Raw genomic sequence first — 24383 nt, 5'->3', positions numbered from 1 at the left:
GGCTTTCCTCTAGGTGGCCTTGGGCCCAGGCCACTGTCAGTGCTCAGAAAACAACGGTAAGCTGCATGGACGAGGGTTAAACCTGCACATAGCCCTGAGTCCTTCCTCCGCCTACCAGATTGTGCTGTCCCACACCACACTGAACATCCTTGGTGGCTTCCCATGCTTTCTGGCCAACAACGCATTCCCCATCAGACTTCTATCTACTTCTCTGACCTCACTGTGCACCAGGGACCCTAGGCCCCACCCAGACTGTCTTTCAGTTTCTCGTATTTATATTCCTCTCTCTCCAACCACAGGGCCTTTGCATGTGCTGTCACCCCTCCCTAGAATTCACATGGCCTGGTTGACTTGTGCGCACCCTTCAGATCCCAGCTCCCTTCCTCAGAGAAGCCCTCCTGAGTTCTTTGACCAGGTCAAACCTCCATTGATAACCTGCCATGCCACTGTACACTTCCCTTTCCAAGCCCTGGTCACTGCTGTAATCGCGTGATCTTGGTAAATACCCACTTGCCCCGCCAGATGCCTAACTCCTTGAGGGAGAAACCCCATCTGTTTCTCTAAACCACTGTGTCCTGAGCCTGGCATGGTGCCTGGCACACAGTAGGAGCTCAGTACAGATGGAATGATTAAACCAGCAACTACACGGAGACTTGTATCAGTAAGCCCCAGCGCTGGAAACTGACATTTTATGCAAATTGGCTGCTATCACAAACATTCACGTGGGCTCAGAGTAAAGGAAGTGACCTAGGGTGATACCGCCATCCTTTTGCCTCTGCTCCCATCCTCTCTCGATCAGAGACCATTTAGAAGCGACCTTCTGTGGCCCTGGGGCAAAACAGCCCAGATGTCATTCATTTGCCCAGGAAACTCAAATGGAATGAATCTCATGATCAAGCCCTGTCAGATAATTGGCTGGAACGTCTCTTTCCTTAATGGTGTCTCATTAGAGCAAGACCAAACACAATAAACCCTTCTGCCCTTAGAGAATTTGCCACATATTTTAGCACCCTTTTGGGTAGCTAAGTGTAAGACTCACTCTTTGCAGCGTTCACAGAAATGCCAGCACCACAGAGCAGGCAGAAGGAGGCAGGGTGTCATCTGGCACCACCCCCTTGCAGCTCAGATGAGGAACTGGAAGCCCAGAGAGGTGAAAGGACTTCTTTGTGGCCATGAAGAGGGGCTGGGTCACCTGACCTCCCTGGAGCTTGGTTTTCTCTCCCACGCCCCTGACATCTCCCAACATACTTTTTGTAACTTAGCCCTCAGATCCTTTTCCTCCTTCGTGGTGCCAAGGTAGCTCTGAGCATCTCTGGGGCAGATGAAAAAAACATGTGGCCAGCACGACACCCTGCACATGGGCTTCTCGCCGCATCATTCACGTGCAAAGTGGCTACAAACTCGTCCCATCCCGTGTCCCTGCCGTTGCAATGTGATTTTGCCCCTTATCCCATCCAGAGTTGGAGTTTCCTTCTCTGCTCCTGACTCTGGGTCACATGATTTGCTTTGAACACTGGGACAGAAGCCCACGTGAGGCAAGCAGAGCCTGTAAAGCACTCGGGGCTTGAGACCGCCGTGCGAGGCAGCCCAGCTAACCCAGACACCTGTCTCTCTGGCCAGCAGCCTCCCCACTGCCAGACCGGTGGGTGAAGATGTCCTAAGTCATTCAGCTGCTGGTCCACCTCCCTGCTGATCAGGAACTCGAGCAGGCCCAGTAGAGGCCAACCAAGCTGGCTCACCCAGAGCTGCCCAGCCAAGCCACTGAATTACCAGTCAATCATGAATATAATTCATGGTAGTTGTGTTAAGCCAGTGGATTTTGGATTGGCTTGTTCGGCAGCAAAAGCTAGCTGACACATTCCTTCTCAGCATGAGTCAGTGTTCCAATGTCATTTCCTGAGAGGCCTTCCCTAATAACCAGAGCTCAAACAGCCCTGCTCACCCCATCACTCTCTACATCCTTACCCTGCTCGCCTTGTTGTTTATAGCACTGAATGCTTCCTGACAATCGAGTCTACATTGATTTGCTTATTTGTCTTCATCAGTCTCCCCCACTAAGACGGAAGTTCCCTGAGGCCAGGACTCTGCTGGTTTTGTTCACTGCTGTATCCCCCGAGCCCAGAACAGTGCTTAGTAGATGTTCAATGAATGTTTTTAGTAAAAATTTTAAACACATGACTAATTAACAAGTAGGGCTTCAGTAGATACCTGCAAGTAAATGAGACAAACAAAAACTATTGGGTTTTACCAAATTCACAGTCAACAGTCAATGAATATTTATTGATCATCTACTGTGTACCAGAACCTATTTTTGGCATAAGAGCTGCAGGAATGAACAACAGAGCACAATCTCTGAACTCAAGAAGCTTGCATTCTAGCAAAGACTGTCAATAAGCACATAATGAACAAAGAAAGGCAACAGTTCCAAGAGTGATGAACACTATGAAAGAAAATAGCAACAGGATAGGGAGTGACTGAATATGAGCAGAGGTGGTCAGGGAGGGCCTCCCTGAGGAGGTGACATTTGAGCTGAGACCAGGGTGCTGAGAAGGAACCTATCATGTTTTTGCATTTCTGGAAGAAGAACATTCCAGGCTGAGAGAAGAACAAATTTGACCCATAGGTGGAACCAAGTGGCCAAGGGAGAGAGTAGAAGAAAATGAAATCAGACAGGTAGGCAGGGGCTAGATCATATCAAGAAGCTTGGATTTTCCTCTCTTTGCAATGGGAAGCTACTGGCAGATTCTATGTTGAAGCAGGGGAGCAACATGATCTGATCTGCATCTTACAAAGCTCCCATCAGTTGGATTTTATAGGGAGACCAGGGAGGAAGCTGTTGCGGTAAGGATGGCTTGAACAAGGCTGGTGGCAATGAAAATAGGGTTGAAGGGGACAGACACAGGATCTGTTTCAGAGATAGCACTACCAGGATTCTCAATGGTCTGGATACAGAAGGAAGGGGAAAAAAAGTTTTGACCTAGGTGACAGAGGAGCTGTGGCACCACTCCTGAGACAGAAGGGCCACAGGTGGAGGAGGATGTGGATTTCGATGATGGAGATCAGTGCGAGGGAGAAATGCCACCTCCCTCTGTGACAACAAAGAGATGCCGGCCCAGACTCTCCCAAGCCTGCAATCTCTTTGTTTGCCTGGCAAGCTGCACTGCGATTCCATCTAATTTGGGGCTGTTCTGAAATTGATTACTCTCCTTTTCGAGCTAATATCCAACATTCCATATTCATTTTCCTCTGGTGTATCAATTAGTATTTATACAAATGGAAATTAATTTTGTTATTTCTCCCCCATGTTTCAACCCTCTCAGCTCCTTTCTTATTCATCACTGCTGATATTTGCAAAACTTCCAAAATTAGTGTCATCTGCAAATTAGCAAGTCATATATCCCCTTTCAAAACATTAATAGGATTGGCCGTATTTACCAACCCCGACACATTCCCCCCGGGTCACTTTATTAAAGCTCTCTCTGTGCTCCGCTCTTGCACGGAGTGGTGAAGCAGGTTGAGGATTTTGAATACGGTGAGGAAAAAGCCAAAGGTTCAGAGAGAAGAGATGCAGAAATCACAGGCCTCAAAACAGACGCAGAGGGTGCTTGGTTGAGAGGCTCTTCTGCCTTCCTACTGAGAAGAGAAGAGAAATTACACTTGCCTTGCCGTAAAAAGGTCTTTGAGCTCTACTCCAGGGCCAAATTCCCAAAGGCACTGAAATAACATCTCTGTGAAAGGTCAGGAGCTGGGTCAGCAGGAAACACATCTACAGGCAGCATCTTTGGGGAAATCATCAGATGAAGGGGACAGTGGCTGCTTCTGCCTGGCCAGCATTCCTGCCTTCCTTCTGGTGACCACACTCTGACCCGCTCTGGAGAACCACCCTGTGCTCGGTCCATACTGTTTGGGTGGCTGACCCCTTTCTCTGGGCTCCAGGCCTGGCCAATCTGTTTTCCATCTCCCACCTCCCGCCCTACCTACCATGGTGAGTCACAGTGGCTGACTTAAGGATGGACATATGAATTAGCCGGGCACGGTGGCACACCTATAGTCCCAGCTACTCGGGAGGCTGAGGCGGGAGGATCTCGTGAGCCCAGGAGTTTGAGGCTGAAGTGAGCTGTGTTTGCACTACTGCACTCTAGCCTGGGCCACAGAGTGAGACCCTGTCTCAAAACAACAATAACAGCAAGCAAAGAAAATAACAAAAAAGAGAATGGGTACATGACTCAAGCTAGGCCCAGAGATCTAATTCTGGGATAGCAGTTGATAACTATTGGGATTCAGGAAAACAGAAGTTGTCTTTCATCTGGGACTGCTGAGTAGAAAGGAGGCATAAACTGGAGCTTCCAGGACTTTCCACATGGATGGTGTTGAATGGGAGAATGTCAAGAGACGAAAAGAAACCAGGGAGAGGGAGGCAGACACCATGTCTTGATGCCATCATTTTCGTAACTGAATGCAGCTGTGTGGAAACTGACGACCCCTAACTTCTAGTTGCATAAGCCAATAAGTTCCCTTTTTTGCTGAACTCAGCTTGAATTAAATTTTCATTATTCATCCCCTGCCAAAAAAAATCCTGACCAACTTAGGGGAGAACCAAATTGAATTAAAAACGATGGCTGTCTTTTGGGACCTCACAGCTTCATGGGGGACACTGACTCTTGCACAGAGGCTTCTGATGTGAGGTGGTCTCCCAGTGGCAACCCTAAGGCAATCTGCTAGTGTGGTGAGGATGTGGGCTTTGGATTCAAACACCTTTGCTTGCACTCCCAGCTTCCGTACTGGCCGTGTGACCTTAGGTAGGCGACTCCATCTCTCTGAGCCTCAGCTGCCTGATCTCATGGAAAACAGAGCTAGGAGTGTTACAGCGAGATAAGGCAGAGAAAGCCCAGCACAGTGCCTGTCTGGGAGATGAAACCAAGCCTCAACCCAGGCTCTTGCCTAATGTTAGGTTGGCCTTTAAAACTGCTGCTATTCGAAAGTAATTGAGAGTGCGCCCTGGAATGTAAGGGGCTATGAGAATTCCAAATAAGGCACCTTCCTCTAAGGCACCTTCTAAGAGATCATTGGTCATTTTGGAGTAGGTGAAGGAGAGATGAATTTTCACAGGGGATGATAGAGAAGACTCCTGGGGAGGAGATGCGGTCGCAGAAGGGCCATAAGGGAGGGGATGTGGAGCTCACTTAGGGCACTGCTCAGATCCCACCTCCCACCCCCAGGAACAGAAGGACTTAGTCCTCTGGTGGCGGGAAGTGCTGACGGTTGGCAGCTCACCACTGAGGCTCTTGACTTGTGACTGCCCTTGGTTGAAGAGAGTCTCCTTGCAAAAAGCCATGTCCAGCCGGGCACAGTGGCTCATGCCTGTAATCTCAGCACTTTGGGAGGCCAAGGTGGGTGGATCACCTGAGGTCAGGAGTTCGAGACCAGCCTGACCAACATGGTGAAACCCTGTCTCTATTAAAATTACAAAAATTAGCCGGGCGTGGTGGTGGGCACCTGTAATCCCAGCTACTTGGGAGGCTGAGGCAGGAGATCTCTTGAACCTGGGAGGCGGAGGTTGCAGTGAGCTGAGATCATGCCACTGCACTCCAGCCTGAGCGACAGAGTAAAACTGTGTCAAAATAAATAAATACAAATTAAAAAGTAAAATAAAAAACCATGCCCCTCCCCAGGGGCAGCCCATAGCCAGTGCCATGTTGATACAGATAAAGACATGGCCCCTCACTCAACTCAGGATGACTCCAAAGGGCCATCCCAGGTTCCGAGCTCCCTGTGGAGCAGGCTGAGGCCTTGAAGTGGCCGCAGACCAGCTTCTCCCTCTGCCCAATCCTGCCTCCTACCCTTCCCTGACAAGAGCACACCCCAGTAAACTCCATCTCAGGGTCTGCGTCTAGGGAACCTAGCCAGCGACAGGTGGTCGTCAGAAGGCAGAGATGGAGCAGGGAGGCATCCTAGGCGGAAGGTGTGGCTTGCACAGGTGCCTGCAGGTGGACTCCAGAGATGGCATGGGGAGGTCCCGAAAGGGCTGACACCAGGATTCGGAGAGGCTCCAGCTTCATTTTGGAGATGAGGATGGGGAGGTGGGGAGGGGATCCTGACAGTGTCACATTTGTCTCAGAAGATAAAGCAGAAGCGGGTCACATTCACAGGGGGCAGGAGAGAGCAGGAAGTGAGGCTTCCAGGAACCTGGTTAGCAGGGTGCAGGACGGAGGAGATCACAATCAGCAGTGAACTTGGGCTTGAAGATTCCCCAGGACGGGGAGGGGCTGATGTGGACACGCATGGATGAAGAGAGGAACTGGCTGGAAGGATCAATGGAAAAGAAGGGTGAGGAACAGGCCCAGCAGAAAACCCCTGGGATTTGCTCAGAGGTCACAAACTGGCAGCCAGCTGGCCAGATACACAATAAGTGTTTTATTTGGCTCATGTGATATTTTAAAACATGAGAAAATTCGTTACCCACATTTGAGAATCTGGAGACTTCACGTAAGACTCTAGATTTCCGACTTCTTCTGAAAAGTCAGAAGACCTGGTACCCTGGGCCTGTGCACCTGCCCCCACCCCCGGGGCAGAGTGGACGCAGGTTTTCTCTGCCTGTGCATCTGCTCTTTGGTGGAGTTGGAAGAGACAGCTCGGGGCACTGCACCAACAGATGCCTTGGGTCTCTTCAGGCTCTAATGTCCTCTTGTTCTACACTTTCTGGGTGCCAACTACACCTTCTGGGTCAGGGTCACAGCTAACACATAGGGTGTCTGCATGCAAAAATGCCCCTCAGGGAAGGCAAAATGCTAAGAGATGCCCCTCCTCTGGAGTGAGGTGGCCCTGCTAGGGCCAGGGAGCTGAGCGCAGGCTGGTTTCAGCCTCCACTTGCCCCATAGACTGGTGTCTCTGTACGGTGTCCAACCCACCCGATTGTCCAGCGAAACCCTGTCCCAACTGGCCACAACTCCCCCTGTCCCCAGAAGGTCCTCCTTCCACCCAACACTGCTCCAGGAGAGCTACTCACAGATTCCGTGGTAGATGCCTGGCTCTGGCGTGGTGACTTGGGGGATAGGGGAACTGGATGGGAGCTCTAGCTCCGGGATCTGCACATGGGTTGGAGAAGCAGAGGAAAAGGGGGTGGTTTTAGTGATACCCACACAGCTAGCTGGCTGGCTGTTTCTGCATTTACCACTGCCCACCCTATGCCCAGGTAAGTCCTTGTATGTTTTCCTGGATTTTTCTGCCTTTGTGGAAGCTATGGGACCAGTGATATGGGCGGACCCTGACCCTCCAGGGTCTGCATCCTTGTCAGCAGCTCTCACTGGCTGGGGAGGAGCCTGATGCTAACAGCTAAGGTGTTTAGATTTCCTCCAACAGGGAAGGACTCAATAAATGCTTATGTGGTGAGCTAGAGGAAGAAAGAAAGGAAGGAAGGAAAGGAGGAGGAAGGGAAGAAGAGAAGGAAGGGAGAGAGGAGGAAAGGAAGGAAGGAAGGAAGGAGGAAAGGAAGGAGGGAAGGAGGAAAAGAAGGAAGGAGGGAGGGAGGGAAGGAAGGAAGGAAGGAAGGAAGGGGAAGAGGAAGAATTCAAACCATAGAGAGTGGCTCTTAACTTTGGCTGTTCACTGAAGCAGAATCTCTAGGGGTGGGGCCCAGACATTTTTAAAGATCCACCCAAGTGATTTCCTTGGGTAGCCAGGATAAAAAATCCTGGTCTTCAGAGAGTCAACGGTGGGCCACCACACCCTTCTTGGGCCTTACATATAAACTATTTGCTCATTGTCTCTTTGCACCATAAGTGAAAGCAAAAGAGACTTTACTACTTCACAGCCAGGAAAGCTGAGGTGCAAAATGAAGTGAAGGCGGTGGTCTCTCACGAGACAGAGAGAGTGATCCCCCCAGCCCCTCACAGCGCTGGGCCCATCAGAGTCCCTTACAAGCACCTTTGTCATTTGGAAAACGCTGGGCAAATGGAAGCGCCCAGGGTGGACTCCCACCTGGAGACCCCTGGGTCGAATCAGGAGCACAGGCTCGGCTTGTGGCCCAAAAAAGGTTTGAACACATCTGAATTCACTGCCAGCATTTTTAAATGGAGAGATTTTACAGAAAAATCCAGCTTTCTGGCTTCTCTTGTAAAAATCAGGAGAACTGGCAACAATGGGCTTGCCCCTCTTGGTGGCCGCTTTCCTTAGATGTGGGGAGGGGGAGGGGCACGCACTCCCCAGCTGCCTGTGCCTCCCCATGCCCTGCTCCCGCACCCCATGCTCTGCCTGGCTTCGAGGTACAATCCCCAGTGAACACCATGGGGTCCACACGACATGTTGCTGTCCTGCCTCAGTCATGACCTTCCCACAGCCCAGCCCCATCCCTTGTGGCTTGTGTTGTCCCCATTTCTCCCCTACCCTGTTTAACCATCTCCTCTTTTTCCTATTGGTCCTGACTTGAATTGACCTTGAAGGTCATCTTTCATTTTAAAAGATTTGTTTATCTGGCTAAGTGTGGCGGCTCTTGCCTGTAATCCCAGCACTTTGGGAGGCCAAGGTGGGAGAAGCGCTTGAGTCCAGGAGTTCATGACCAACCTGGGCAACATAGCAAGACCACATCTCTACAAAAAATAAAAAAAAAACTAGCCAGGTGTGGTGGCATGCACTGTAGTCTCAGCTACTCAGGAGGTTGAGGTGGGAGGATTGCTTGAGCCCCGGGAGTTTGAGCTGCAATGAGCTATGATCATGCTAGTGTACTCCAGCCTGGGCGACAGTGCCAGGCCCTATCTCTAAACAAAATAAAAAAATAATAAGTTGCTTACCAATTAAAAGCATAAACTGTGGAATCATGCATTCAAGTTCTACCCTTGTTTCTCTGTCACAGTGTGCCCTTGGGCAAGTCACTTGACTTGTCTGAGCATCAGTTTCCGAAATGGCAATGTTAATAGTCTCTACTCAGAGGGTTGTCACGAGGGTGAAACAAGAACACTGTGTACCCTGCTTGGATCATGATATGTGTTCACGAAACCATGGCTGTGATGATCATTATTTTAATTGTAACTCTGCCTATGAAAAGCGTTCCTAGTCCTTCCATCAAAAACAACAGCGAATGATCAAAACGCAACCCAAAGCAAAAACTCCCCCGAGACTGCCAACCTCTGAATTGCAGAGATGACACAGAGCTCATTTCTCCTGGCTTTGATTAGAATTTGAATACTTTCTTTACTTCAGTTAAAAAAAAATAAAAAAATAAAAATAATTAGAGAATGAAATATGACATAGAGGACAAAAAAAAAGAAGTAGAAAGATGGGAAATGTCAACACAGTGGCACCAGCAGCTTAAAGGATATCCATCTTAATTCTCCCTGCTCTACTCTGAGTTAGGGGAAGAAACCTATCTGGGGGTCCCCCCACAGCCCCCCAGCTCCAGTCCTACCCGGTCATCAGCCCCCAAGCCAGCCTGGGTGAAGGGCCGCTCATCCCCCTCGCCGTCGGCCGTGCTGGGCCTCCTCATTGCCTCTTCATCCTGCAGGCTGTCCAGGCTCCCCACATCCAGGTCAAACATCTCATCGGAATAGAATATGGCCTCGAGAATGTCATCATCGGTCGTGAATAAGATCGTGTCTCCAAAGTGCTCTGGGGCTAATGGTTATCAAGATGACAGAAGGGTCAACTCACTTCACATCCCAGAGATTTGTAGATCAAGAGCCTAAACCCATCCACTTCTGTGCTGTACAACCCCACACCCCTAACTGGTATTGATTAGTGTGAGCCTTATTAGTCTTCACAGATTTGCAAATGGAATGCACGGACCATAAGCATCACATGGATCTAAGGAAGGGATCTAATTTCATGAGAATCACTGTGATATGTCATCAGGCAAGTGACATTTCTTTGGGGTGGGCGAGGCACTATGCGAGATGCTGTTGGTACCCCACCCAGATCTTGGTGGATCCTTTTCTCAGAGTGCCTTGCCTGGAAGGGTGTGGGAGTTACAGCTCCAAACTGGGAAGCCTTGGTTCCAATGACTGCCTGGTAGGTGGGGTTCTAATGCCCTGCTCCTTCACCTTCAGGCAGGAAAGACCTGAAATTTATGTTCCAGACCTCCCTCAAGATCTGGTTGTGGCTGGGCTTCCTGGAAACTATATCCTTGCTTCACTATGCCAGGTTTCTCCTAGAAGCACTCCCTCCATAAGTCACTTGCCAAAGAATGCCCCATCTCAGACTCAGGTTCTAGGGGCCAGACCAAGACAGGTGCTTTATGGGAGGAGCTGAATGAGGTCAGGCCTAGCACACTCATGCTGTAAGAGGGGATGAGTGGACCGGGTCTGTGGCTGGGTGCAGGGGCTCATGCCTGTAATCCTAGCACTTTGGGAGGCCAAGGTGGGTGGATCACTTGAGCCCAGGAGTTCGAGACCAGCCTGGGTAACATGGTGAAACCTCGTCTCTACAAAAAATACAAAAATTAGCCAGGTGGGTTGGTGCACCTGCAGTCCCAGCTACTTAGGAGGCTGAGGTGGGAGGATTGCTTGAGCCCAGGAGGTCGAAGCTGCAGTGAGCCAAAACCATGCCACTGTGCAGGGCAAGATCCTGTCCCCCTGCCAAAAAAAAAAAAAAAAAAAAAAAAGGGCTGGGCGCGGTGGCTCACGCCTGTAATTCCAACACTTTGGGAGGCCGAGACGGGCAGATCATGAGGTCAGGAGATCGAGACCATCCTGGGTAACATGGTGAAACCCTGTCTCTACTAAAAAAAAAAAAAAATACAAAAAATTATCCGGGTGTGTTGGCAGGTGCCTGTAGTCCCAGCTACTCGGGAAGCTGAGGCAGGAGAATGGCGTGAACCTGGGAGGCGGAGCTTGCAGTGAGCCAAGATCATGCCACTGCACTCCAGCCTGGGGGACAGAGCAAGACTCCATCTCAAAAAAAAAAAAAAAAAAAAAAGAAAGAGAAAGGACTGATCTGTTGTTGGCTAGCCAGCTGGTCTGTTTTTTCCCATAGACTCTCAGCAAGTCACAGATAGGGGCTCTGAGAAAATTCTTACAGACACGCCGTACCTCCCGCCAGGGTTCCAGAGGCCTTGGCGATTTCTCCTTCAAAGATGCACTGGGTGTCTAACAGCATTGTGATGTCCTTCACGCCTCGGAAGGAATGTATCCGAGATTTATTGTAGTTCCAAATTCTGATCAGGGCAACGTGGCAAGGGTGCTTGAAGTCAATGGTGATGGAGTGGGATTTGCCCCGCGTGAAGGGGGCCAGCCAGACATGCATGTCATCCTGGGTCCTGTTCACCCCGTCGATGAGGTTGGTGATCACGCGGGGGTCTTTCCCATAGACTGGTAAAATATTGATATCGGGAGGGTCTGCTTTTATGTTTGAAATCTGCACCGGTTCACCCTTGGAACTGAATATTTCTATTCCGTTGAGGCCGACATAGTGTCTGTCCCCCCAGGTAGACTTGATGTCAATGACCAAGCGCTGTCCATAAGGCAAGACGGGGATTTTAAAGTCACCCCCAGCGTCTGTCTCTCCAGAGTAGCCATCCTGCCCTCTCGACAGCCCTGGCTGCTCCCCCTTCTTGGAGGGGGGCAAGTCGCTGTGCCGGCTGCTCTTTTGCTGCAGGAGCTCATCCAGGATGTCCCCCGGGAGCTCCGTGTTGGAGATGCGTCCCCGGTGGGAGCGGTCGAAGGCACTGAGGGAGCTCCATGACTCGTGAAGTGTGTGCTCCTGCTCACTGCACCACCTTGACCGTGACGGCGTCCTGGAAGACCAGGTGTCTTCTGGAAGAAAGGACACAAGAGGGGGGAAGCCCTGTGAGTGGCATGTGTGGAAGTGGGGACCATTAGAGACTGTCTCCTGTGGTGGCTCTCAGTGAGGCAGGGCCACCTCCAGGGGAGCCCTCTAGAAACCAGCGGGGTTGTTCCTGGCTGTCTCCTTAGCCAAGAGGCCTCTTGGCACTGGATGGCTGGGGCCAGGCATGTTACCATCCTGCACTGCATGGGGGCCCTGGCACAGAGCTTGGTCTCCTGTCCCACACAGCTTCTGACTGTCCTGCGGGCCATTCGGGTCGGTAAAATAATTGTCTATGATCACCCAATTCCAGAATCTGTTGTTTTTGCAAAAACATGAAGCATTTTTTCATAGACTGAATTTTCTAAGAATGCAATCATCGTGTGAACCAAGGGAAGACTACTTGGCTGTGTTAGAAACTTTGCCAGGAGTCGCTCCCCACTGTAGAAACTCACATGACCAGGGGCAATGCTGCTGCCTGAGGCGTCTGAGTCAGCAACAAGAGGGTGTGTGCTGGAGGCTGTCACAGTCACGTGACTCTAACGGTGTTTTCAAAGACAATTTAATGGCAGGTGGAAGGTTTGTAAAAGAACGTTAAAAAAAAAAAAAAAAAAGGAAAAAGCCAGATACGCAGCTTAAATGCAGCATATCCTGGTACGGGTGACATGCACCCGTGTTAACAGTGTTGTTCCTGGTTTCTGGGTGGGGAGCAGGAAGGACTTTTATTTTCTTCTTTGTAGCTTGATTTTTTTAAAGTTCCCTTCATGCATTACTTTTATTTTCTTTCTTTTTAATTTTTTTTAGAGACAGGGTCTCGCTCTGTTGCCCAGGCTGGAGTGCAGTGGTGTGATCAAAGCTCACTGCAACCTTGACCTCCTGGCCTCAAGCGATCCTCCCGCTTCAGCCCCCCGAGTACATGGGATTATATGCATGACCACTGGGCCCAGCCTGTAATACTTTTATCATCAAGAAAAAAATGCTATTTATTTGTTTATTTATTGAGACAGGGTCTCACTCTGTCACCCAGGCTGGAGTGCAGTGGCGTGATCATGGCTCACTATGGCCTTAACCTCCCAGGCTCAGGTGATCCTCCCACCTCAGCCTCCCGAGTTGCTGGGTCCACAGGTGTGCACCAACATGTTCGGCTAATTTTTATTTTTATTTTTTTGGTAGAGATGGGGTTTTGCCATGTTGCCCAGGCTGGTCTTGAACTCTGGGCTCAAGCGATTCACCTGCCTCAGCTGGGCGAATCCCAGTGCTGGGATTACAGGCGTAAGCCACCGCGCCCAGCCAAAAATGCTATTTTAAAAAGCCATTAAGCCAGGTATATTATAAGGTAAGGAATTTACTTGCACACATGGCTAAAGCCTGTGTCCCAGGTGCGTGGAGAACACGGTCCCAGACTGATCTGAAGGCCCCACGCTCCTTATGGAACATGAGAGCCACGGCGTGCACACCACGCAGTGGCCTGTTCTCACAGCCACGCCATGGCTCACTGCCATCTAAGGGTGTCATCCTGCAAAAACAGCGGCTGCTGACACTGACATTCTGTTTTTCCTCCTTTCATATCGCACTGTGCCCTGTACTCCATTTCCTGCCTGTCTCCTAGGGGGCTCGGCTCCATCAATTATCTCCTCTCTCCAGAATCTTCAATCACTCCTTCCCCACTGGCACTTTCCCCTCTTTGCCTGCAGACATGCATAAATCTCTCCTACCTGGAAGAGAAGAAAGGAAGAAACAGGAAGGTGACCCGCTCCTGTGGCTCCCTCCAACCACAGCCCTATTTTCTCCCTGTTTCGCTCAGGTGCTCTGCCACCCCTCCCACCCCTCCCAGCCTCTCCCAAGCCCCTGCCACCCGGTGCCTCTTTCCAGTGGGATTGTTTTGCTCACTCAAACTCCACTTCCCCTTCCACTCAGATTTGGGGGATCCTTTGGGGACACCCCACCCCCCACCTTCCGGCCATCTAATTGGATCAATGCCGACAGTATCCTTCCAAGCTGGCCACAAGGAGGGGCACTCTTTAAACTGGTGGTGCTGAAGCTGGAAGGATGTACATGTGGAATTGCCAAAGGCTATCTTGCTACCCTATAGGGAGAACCTGCCGGAGAATGAAGCCAACACCGAGAACACGAGTCGAGAGATGGAGGATCCTGATGACAACCTCTGAACTCCTGGATCCAGCTGTGCCTAAAGTCAAACTCCTGGTGGCTTTCTGGACTTTGCATCCGTAAGACTCCTACAATTCCCTAACCCGCCACTGAAATGCCTTCTCCAAGTGAACAATGACCTCCCAGTCTTTGTCAGTCTTCAGTCTATGTGTGACATCCCTGGCAAACCTCTTCCATTTGATACCTCCTGCTCCACTGGCTTAGGAGCCACTATACCTCCCTGGTTCTCTGCCTCTCCCACTGACAACTCTCTCCATCACCCCAGTCCCACCCTCAGTCTGGGGGTGTCCCAAGGCCCAGGCCGCTCCTCTCCTGACACTGCCATCCTTCCTTGCCCTCATTTAGCTCCTGGTTCTCAGGCAGGCCCTGCTTAACTTTACAGGTCAAGTTCTGCCATCTCTTCCCTAGGCACCATCCTTCAATTCCAATGACCTCTTGGAAGGTCCAGACATGTCCACTCTGTCACTTCAGTCTCTATGTGCCTAAAATGGAATTTGTCATCAACCCCTCTAGCTGGCATTGTCTCTCCTGCACTGAGAATCAAGACAACCTGACTCTTACCATGCCCACAGCCCTGAGTACGGCTGCCACTGACTCCTGTCCCCTCCCCTCTGCGCTCCCCACCATGATCTTTCAGCTCCAGCCCCGCTGGCCCTCCTGCTCCCTGGACAGGCTGTCTCTTCTGGCCTCAGAGCCTTTGCCCTTGCTGCACCCCTGCCAGAAGTGCTCTTCCTCTGGAGGCCCACCTAGCTGGCTTTGCTTGTCACCCGCCTCCTTGGAGAGGCCTTCTCTGCCACTTTATCCTCGCTCCTGGAGGTGTCCCAGTGCGCAGCACAGCTCCTGGTGTGTGGAAATGCCAGTGAAGGGATGGACACTGGCACCACAATTGTGCAGCCCTCAGGATCAGGCCTAGAGGCCGAGGGACTCCCCGCTCCACCTGTCAGTTCCTCTGCCCCTGTCCTCTGCTCTCCCCCACTTCTCATCTGCCATTTAAAAAGATACCAGAGGTTTCTTCCATCCTCTCCCCTCAGGCACGAGGCTTAACATGTGGCAGAAGGAACTACCCAGATGGATTCTCATGACTTCAGTTTATGTGATTTGATTTCCACTGACTAAAATGAATGGCCTGGGTTGGTTTGCAAGTGCACCAAGGAGACAGCACCGAATGTCACGTGTCAGGGACGCTGCCTGAGTGCGCGAGGCAGGCAGGGACTTTGCTTTCATTCTGCGTCTGCTTTCTAACCTATTCTCCCTGAGTTGTACACTCTGGGTTTAAAAGCAGAGGAGTAGATGGCCGGGCACAGTGGCTCACGCCTATAATCCCAGCACTTTCGGAGGCTGAGGTGGGTGGATCACTTGAACCCAAGAGGTGGAGGTTGCAGTGAACTGAAATTGTGCCACTGCACTCCAGCCTGGGTGACATAGCAAGACTCCATCTCAAAAAAAAAAAAAAAAAAAAAAAAAAGCAGAGGAGTTGAGCCTTGCTCTTAGACCTCTTTGACATAAGAGCTGGCTGGGGGCCCACGGACCTCTCTGTCTGCAGACTCCATGGGAATTGGGGAATTGGGGAGCTGCTGGGATTAGTGCTCTGTCCTGTTGTCACCAACATTTCTACAATCTGCACAGACATCAAAAAGCCACTCCTTCAACCTGCAGTCAACACAATCTGGGAGGGCCCCCAGTGATGAGATGGTGCTATCAAAATTCCTGACATACTCCTAGATTGAGATGAATAGGACTATGGAGCTCTGAACTGAAGTTTGTCAAAATCAACTGCACTGCCATGAGGTATGTGGTAATTGCTACTAAAACAGGAAACGATGAACTACTTAGAGGGATATCACAGAGCCATGTTTATGCCAGTGAATCACCCTTTGGCCATCACTGATTGGACAAGGAGTGGACACCTGACCCAAGTAGACCAATCGGCTTCTCCCCTGAGACTTTGGAATTGGTTGCAGGAACAAGAGCTGGGCATAGTCACTCCAGGGCTGTGAGGCCATTTCCTCACATTTCTGCTCATATGGCTGTGAGGCCGTGTGAGTAGCAGAGAAAGCTGATATCGTGAGGAAAGTGAGGGGAAGTGGACCCACAGAGAAGAAGAGGTAGGGCCCAGAAGAAACAGAAAGACGCGTCCTTGGTTCCTGCCAACTTTCTGGTTCTTCCTTCCGGTCCCCTGTGATGAGTGGCTACACTCTCTACCTTTGGGGTCAAGGTGATCATTAAGGATTCTCCAAATAACATCCTCTTTACTGCTCAAACTGGATTGATGAGATCTCCTCCACCTGTAAACAACTGACCCCTGATGAAAATACTTCCAAAATGCAGATGGCATTCAACGAGATGCTCTGCTGAGCATAAGATTTCTCAGGCTTGCTCTTTCTCTCTCGCTCTCTTTTTTTAAAGAGATCGGATCCTGCTCTGTCTTGATTTTCATAAATTCCCTACATTACTTTGATTTTAATTAATTAATTTTATTTTCTTTTATTATTTATTTTATGATTTTATTTTCTGAGACAGAGTCTCATTCTGTCACCCAGGCTGGAGTGCAGTGGCGTGATCTCGGCTTACTCCAACCTCCACCTCCCGAGCTCAAGCGATTCTCATGCCTCAGCCTCCCGAGTAGCTGGGATTACAGGTGCGCTCAAACATACCTGGCTAATTTTTGTATTTTTAGTAGAGACGGTGTTTTGCCACATTAATCAGGCTGGTCTCGAATTCCTGACCTCAGGTGATCTTCCCGTCTCAGCCTCCCAAAGTGCTGGGATTACAGGCAACAGCCACTGTGCCCAGCCCAATTTTCATTTTTTTAGAGACAGGGTCTCGCTCTGTCACCCAGGCTGGAGTGCCGTGGTGTGATCATGGCTGACTGCAGCCTTGAACTCCAGACTTGAACTGCAGATTTTGTTTCACTTTAATTTCTTTTCAGGCATTTCAGTGCCTGGGTTCAAGTGATCCTCCTGCCTCAGCCTCCCGAATAGCTGGGACTACAGACACACACAACCACACCCAACTATTTTTTTTTAAACTTTTGTAGAGATGGAGTCTTACTGTATTGCCCACGCTGGTCTTGAACTCCTGGCCTCAAGAAATCTTCCCACCTTGGCCTCCCAAAGTGCTGGGTTTACAGGTGTGAGACAGTGCACCCACTACCCAGGCTCTCTCTTATACTGGCAACGAAATTCCAATCCCAGAATAGAACTTGGGCAGTCATTCATTCTACCAGCATTCTTGGTAGGCTGGCCTGTACCTTTCCGGAAGGGCATGGCTATGGGATTTGGCTCTGGGTAATGGATAATTTAAAATTTCTAAGCAACTTTCCTTTTTAGCACAACTGACTTAACAAGCATGAAATCTCAGGGGCTTGGTTCTTAATGTGCATTGAGCCAAGCACTGAAATGCTTGGAAAGAAATTAAAGTGAAACAAAATCTCTTGAATTTGGGCAAGTTGGAGTAACACCATTGCCTCGGAACTCCTGGAGGCTTTGCACCGACTGTTTGCTGGGAAAGCTTGGAAGGCCTGGCTTTCCCGGGGCAGGTGGGTGATGATGGCTGTGACCATAGGCCGTGACTACTATAGGGTAATGTTTGGAAACATGTATGGTAGAGCTGATCTGTGCGGGTTCCAGTCCTGCTTTAACCCTTACTGTCTATGTGACCTGAAAAACATTACTTCAATCTCATGTTCCCTTTATCTGTAAAATGAGTCTGTTGGGAGGTTATTTGGGTAACGTGCCTGGACCAGAGCCTGGCTTACCACGAGCATGCTGTGCACCTGGTCACTGCAGTTCTTTTTTACAATGGCCCTCCCACACTGTGGAGGACCTGCCATGAGCCAGGCGCCTGCCCTCAGAGAGCTCCTCAACTCTTTCTTTCCACCTTACCCTCCTCCTGACACTGACTGAGCCTCAGTGTTAAGTCTCAGAAGGGGTTAGCAGCAAAAATTTGTAAGGCTGGGGAATCAGAGGAGGCAGCTCTGTCCAGGATAACACTTGGAGTCTGAGGAACTTGTTCCTGTACCCTAAGTGACATGTCAGGGGTATATCTGCTAGACACTCCCTAATACAGAAGATGCCGATTTGAATCATTAAAAAAATGCATGCATTAAGACATGTAATTAACCCAAATACCCATCAATGATAGACTGGATAAAGAAAATGTGGTACATATACACCATGGAATACTATACAGCCATAAAAAGGAACAAGATCATGTCCTTTGCAGGGACATGGAGGTAGGCAGAAGCTGTTATCCTCAGTAAACTAATGCAGGAACAGAAAACCAAACACCACATGTTCTTACATAAAAGTGGGAGCTGAACTACGAGAACACATGGACACAGGGAAGGGAACATCACACACTGTGGCCTGTTGGGGGGTGTAGTGGGAGGAGGGAGAGCATTAGGAAAAATAGCTAATGCATGCTGGCCTTAATACCTAGGTGACGGGTTGATAGGTGCAGCAAACCACCATGGCACACATTCACCTATGTAACAAACCTGCACATCCTGCACATGTACCCCAGAACCCAAAATAAAAGTTAAAAAAAAGAAAAAAAGAAAAGAAAACTAGAAAAAAAAATGCATGCCTTGGCTTTGCATAGATATTTCACCAAGAGGCAGCATCACAGAGAGGGTGATGATGATGACAGAATAGCTAATATCTCTTGGGGGTTCCTGTGTGCCAGGCACTGTGTTAAATGCCCCACAAGTATGATCTCATTTATTCTCCCAGCACCCCATGTATTATTAATGTCATTTTACAGAGGAGGAAACAGGCTCAGCAGGGTTTCAGAACCTGCCCGAGGTGTGGGTTGGAGGTGATGGAGCCAGGATACATGCCCAGGCAGCCTGGCTCCAGGGTTTGTGCTCCCACGTGGTATGGGGTGGGGTTAAATCCAGAGGCTCTAGGGGTGAGCCCTGGCATGGCAGGCCTGTGTGTTCTGTGGATGGAAAAGGACCTCGTCCAAGCTAGTGGTGAAATAACGACTACTACTCACCGAGCACTCATCATGTCACAGGCTCAGTGTTGCTATTTGGAAGCCATCATCTCATTCTTTCCGTGCCACACTGGGTGGGGAAGTCATAACCATTTTACAGATGAAAACACTGAGGCCCAGAGAGTTGAGTGCCTGGCTAGAGGTCCCAGGTCTGTAAGCGGCTGAGTTTGGATTCAATGGTTTGACTCCTAGCTGCTATCCGTACTCTCCAGGAGCCAAGTCTGAGTGCAAATACTGAGACTCCCTGCCTTGATGGGCTCTCCTTTCATAATCAGGAATGCCCTTGAAGATCATCTAATCATCTACTGCAAAATTCACAAAGCTCTCAGGGTGAGTCCTGCCAGCAGATGTGCCTTTTTTTTTTTCTGACATATACAGTAGTTTAAAAATAATCTCAATCAGTTGCCAAAGTCAAAAAATAAGAAACATTTCTGGTTTCTCTTGAAAAAAGTAAAGGGGAGGTCTGGTACAGTGGCCTTGCATTCATTATTTTTTTTTGAGACGGAGTCTCACTCTCTTGCCCAGGCTGGAGTGCAGTGGCACAATTTTGGATCACTGTAGCCTCCACCTCCTAGGTTCAAGTGATCCTCCTGCCTCAGCCTCCCAAGTAGCTGGGATTACCGGAACGCACCACCATGCCTGGCTAATTTTTGTATTTTTAGTAGAGTCAGGGTTTTACCATGTTGGCCAGGCTGGTCTCGAACTCCTGGCCTCAGGTTATCTGCCCGCCTTGGCCTCCCAAAGTGCTGGGATTACAGGTGTGAGCCATTGCGCCCGGCCTGGCCTTGCACTCCTAAATGCTTATTAGAAACCTGAGTGGAGTGGCAGCCGCCCTGTGGGTGGGCTTATGGTCTCCAAATTGCCAAAGTCCTCACTATTCCCTGTGCCACTTCCAACACTCAGGCAAGTGTCAATTGCTATGCATCATCACACTTGTGTTATTATTTTTTCTTTTTTTTCTTTGAGACAGAGTCTCGCTGTGTCACCCAGGCTGGAGTGCAGTGGCGCAATCATGGCTCACCATAGCCTCGACCTCCTTGGCTCAAGCGATCCTCCTACCTAAGCCTCCCAAAGTGCTGGGATTACAGGCCTGGCCACTGTACCCAGCTATTTTTCTAACAGTACAGTTAAGGATAAAGTGAAGTGACTAGAGACCGATGTCTCTATGAAAGGCAGGAGAACAAAGTCTTTTGGAAAATGGCTTGGAAAAGCCACGTGTTGCAAGAAAAATGGGCAAAGGGACATACCTTGGTGGCAATGACAAATACATCTATGAATTTACCACGCAAAATGTGTCTTGCCCATTTCACTCATTTATGCATCTCTTTGGCCCCTGAGACAGTGATTTTGTGACCCTTAGTTGAGAACAACCATCTTGTTGTGCAGATAAGGAAACTGAGGTCCAGGGAGCTAACTGGCTTCATGCCAATTAGAGGCGCTGGGATGATGATGCCCAAGTCGGGCTGCTCTTTGGAGCTTACCTCTGCTGGCTGGCTGGTCGTCCCCATGACTACTGCTGCCAGCATCCTTCCTTGAGCCCCTCCTCCCACTAGCAGGGCGCTCTCTGTTGGGGGGCTGGTTAAAGATGTCTGAGTCATCACTGTGGACTTTGGTGGTTGCCCTCTGGGGTCTCTCCTTGGTGTTGACACTCCGGCTGGTCCCCCACCCTGGCTCATGCCGTAGGCCTTTATCCCTGGCCTCGGTCTCTCCGGGACCCTCACCGATGACATCGTCTGATGGGAGCCTGCCCTTCCAGGCCAGGGGCTTCTCGGGACTAAGCCAGAGGGGTTTTGGCTTCCTGCCTCCCTGCTTCCTGTCCTTCCCGGTGGGAGAAGGTTGTAACCAGGATGGGGTTTTCCCGGGTGGCTCACAGATTTTTCTGCCCATGAGGTTTTCCAGTTGTTGGATGAGAGAGGGCTCCTCATGGACAGGAGGGCACTTCACAGGTGGGGAAGTGGCAGGAGCACTGGGCATGTCACCCATCGAAGTGGGGGCTGCCGACAGTCTCAAATATTCCTCTAACTGGGACAAACTGTCTTTCCTGCAATTAGTAGAATTCTTTCTTTTGCCAGACACATTTCCTTGTGAAGAAAGCTTTGCATCCGCTAATGTTTCAGCTGGCGGTGAGCAACCGAGACCAAGCTCCTTGTCCCCGCTGGCACCAGCCATCTCATGGGTGCCTTTGCTTTCTTCCGAGTGAGCGTTCATGGCCTCCTCTAGTTGCTCGCTCTTCTCGTTCTTCTGGTCAACCAGGATGCTGTGGTCAGCTGGGGCCTCCCTATCTCCTTTGTCTAACTTGCCATTGAAGATGAGGTTTCTGTTGACGTAAAGCTTCACGTTCTTGGCACCAATGTCAAGATCCTGAAACCATAAGATTTAACAAAGTGAAGATGCATAGCATCAGACTGATGTATGAAATTTTGGAAGTCGAAGATACCAAAAAAAGAAAAGAAAATGTGAAATGCTAGAAATGCAAGCTTTTGAAAACCACAGTGCTGGGGGTGTGAAACTAGGCTTGGTCTCATTTCTGTGCGAACCGCTACATACTCTATAAATCAAAGGACTTTCACAAAGAGACGGCCTCAATCGCTGCCTTCGTCATCATTACCTCCTGTCGGGACATTCGTAATAGCCTACTAATTGGTCTCCCTGCTTCCTGTCTCTTGCTACTTTAACTTGGACTTCACATTGCCACCAGAGTTCATTTCCTACCAGAGCAAATCTGTCCAGTCATTCCCCTGTGTGAAATCCTTCATGTTTTTTCACAGCCTATAGCAGTGTTCTTTAAAGTCCAGTTCCTGAGACCATCTGCGTCGAAAAGCCTGGAGTGCTTACAAAACAGCTTTCCTGGCCTCCGTGGGCATCATAATTGGGAGACCGTAAAAGCAGAGGCTGAGACAAGGACTCGGGTGCAAGTCGAGTATTTGGCAGGTGATTCCAAGAGGAAATGGGAAAGCAAGATAGGGCAGGAAAAAGGAAAAACCCAGTTTTTTTGAGCTGGTCACTGCTGTGGCCAACTGGTGCTCCTTCCCACGGGGGCCCTCTGCGGCACTCCAAGATCTCACTTTCCCCAACCCTAGTCTTCACCTATCTTAAAAATGGCTCCATCACTGAAGCAGTGGCCAAAAACCTCGTGGCCCCCTTGATCCCTCTCTTTCTCACTTGCCCATCCAATCCGCCAGCTGTCCCTCGCCTCTCTCTCCAGAACACTTCCTGGGTCTGACCTCTTTACCTGGAATGTGCTGCTGCCTTCCTTGCCCAGGCCACCAGGGTCTCTGCCAGAGACACCACTGCCGCCTCCTAATTGGTCTCTCCGCTTCTACTCTGCGGTGTCTCCTCCAAATCCCTGCACTCACACTTCATTTTCTATGCAGCAGTGAGTTTTTTTTTTAACTGAAATCAGATCATGGGAGTCTTCTGCTTAAATGCATGTCGCAAATGTCTCTCCAAGACTGGGACATTTATCCACTGCTTGTTGAAGGCTGCCCTCGGGGCACTGATGCCCCAACACATGCACGAGCTGAGTGTGCTCCCACGGCAGAGCACCCCACGAGCACCTGAGGCAGGGCACTGTCCACATGCGGGGACTGTCCCATGTTCACGGCAGCTGCAGTTGGAAGGGAGCCAGGAGGATGCCGTGTGAGGACCACTGCCTCAAGGCAGCCTGTAGGTAACTTCTGGACTCAGAACAAGTTCTCCGGATGATTTCTTCACACGACGGGGTGCAGAACCACGCCGATGATGGGATAAATTCCAAAGCTCTCCACATGACATACAGTAACCTTCACAAATGGTCCCCACCTCGCTCTCCTCTCTCACTGCCAGCCTAAATGCCCCTATGTCACGCAGGTTCAACTCTCTTCCTTCCATGCTTAAGATAAAATCACATCTCCTACTACTGTTCCACTTGTGTCATCCTCTTTACAGCAAAACTCTTTTTCCAGCTTTATCGAGGAATAGAATACACACCCCATACAATAAACTGTGCATATTTAACGGGTACAGCTTGATAAGTTTTAACATGTGTCTACGCCAATGAAGCCATCACACTCAAGAGAACAAACGTACCTATCACCCCTAAGGTTTCCTCGTGCCCCTTGGTAACCCCTGTCTCCCCTTCCTCCTTCCCTGGCTCCAGGCAACCACCCAGTTATGGTCCCTCCCTATATACTGATCGTCCTTTCTGGAATGTTTACATAAAGGAATCATGTTGCATGTAGTCTTTTTTGCTCGGCTCTTTCAGTCACCATAACTGCTCTGAGATTCACCTGTGTTATGGGAACTGATAGTTCCTTTCCTTTCTACTGCTAAGGAATATTCCATTGCAGGGCCCCCCGCATGATCTGTCCGTCACCCCGTCAGTGAATCTCTGAGTGTCACTGTCCCCGTGGGCTCCTCCTCCCACTACCCCTTGTTCCTCCTCCCGTTGGGCTTCTGCCTCCACCTCCACATGGAACCCACCTGGCCCGGGCACCTGTAACTAGGGTGACGGGCCATCCTAGTTTGTCTGGGACAATTCTGATTTATATCTGTTATCCTGGTGTCATTACTAATGACTCTCAGAAGTGTCTGGTTCCTAAAGTAAATTACAGGGTCCAGCTGACTGCCATATGCAATAGGAATTTCTCCTAGGAGTGGGTGGGTGTGGCGGCTCGGCAGTACTCGGCAGCTTCCCCTCCTTTGCGATGACTTTCCTCCCTGGGGCTTGTGTGGCTCTGCACCCACCTGGCTTTCCTCCTGCCTCGCTGGCTGAGCCTGCCCGACTCCTGGGTTGCTTCCTTTTCTTCGGCTGCACTTTGAACGACTAGGCTGCCCAGGGCTCAGTCCTAGGCCTCCCGAGTGCTCTTCCCTTGCTCTCCAGGTGGTCTCATTCAGGTCCCAGGCTCCCAGTTATTTTCATCTCCAACCCTGACCTCTCCACCAAGCCCCAAGTGACTGCTTGGCCTCTCTTCCTGGATATCTAACAGGAATTCCAATATAAAATGCCCAAAACAGAATGCTCTCTTTTTTTCTAAGAGACAAGGTCTTGCTCTGTTGCCTGGGCTGGCGTTACAGTGGCTCGATCAGGGTTCACTGAAACCTGAATTTCTGGGCTCAAGTGACCCTCCCATCTCAGCATCCTGGATAGCTGGGACTACAGGTGCACGTCACCACGACCAGCTAATTAAAATAAATTTTTTTTTGTAGAGACGGGGTCTCACTATGTTGTCCAGGCTGGTCTTGAGCCCCTGGGCTCAAGGGATCCTCCTGCCTTGGCCTCCCAAAGTGCTGGGATTACAGGTGTAAGTCAATCTGCCTGGTGTGCCTGAAACAGAATTCTGAAATCACTTTCTCCACACTTAGTCTTAAACTATCTTAAAAATGGGTCCATCATTCGAGCGGTTGCTAAAAAGCTTGCCGTCCCCTCGTCCCCTCGTCCCCTCTCACTTTCTCACTCATATCCAGTATGTGGGCACGTCCCTCGG

The 24383-nt window shown here is 50.0% G+C and overlaps 1 protein-coding gene across 10 annotated transcripts in view; it reads right to left on the bottom strand.

Annotated features, from left to right (window-relative positions):
• Positions 1-24383, bottom strand: part of KATNIP (katanin interacting protein) — a 230791-nt gene that overhangs the window by 19092 nt on the left and 187316 nt on the right. For all 10 annotated transcript variants that reach the window (XM_008959904.4, XM_008959900.4, XM_034951136.3 and 7 more), the window contains 4 exons: positions 20400-21279; positions 11019-11741; positions 9401-9606; positions 7007-7085 (listed from right to left, as the gene is read on the bottom strand). In XM_008959904.4, the coding sequence (XP_008958152.4) occupies positions 7007-7085; positions 9401-9606; positions 11019-11741; positions 20400-21279 (1888 nt within the window). The remainder of the gene's footprint in view (positions 1-7006; positions 7086-9400; positions 9607-11018; positions 11742-20399; positions 21280-24383) is intronic.

This window comes from Pan paniscus, chromosome 18, assembly GCF_029289425.2.
Source record: "Pan paniscus chromosome 18, NHGRI_mPanPan1-v2.0_pri, whole genome shotgun sequence".
Taxonomy (NCBI): domain Eukaryota; kingdom Metazoa; phylum Chordata; class Mammalia; order Primates; family Hominidae; genus Pan; species Pan paniscus.
This window is presented reverse-complemented; position numbering and strand designations above follow the sequence as displayed.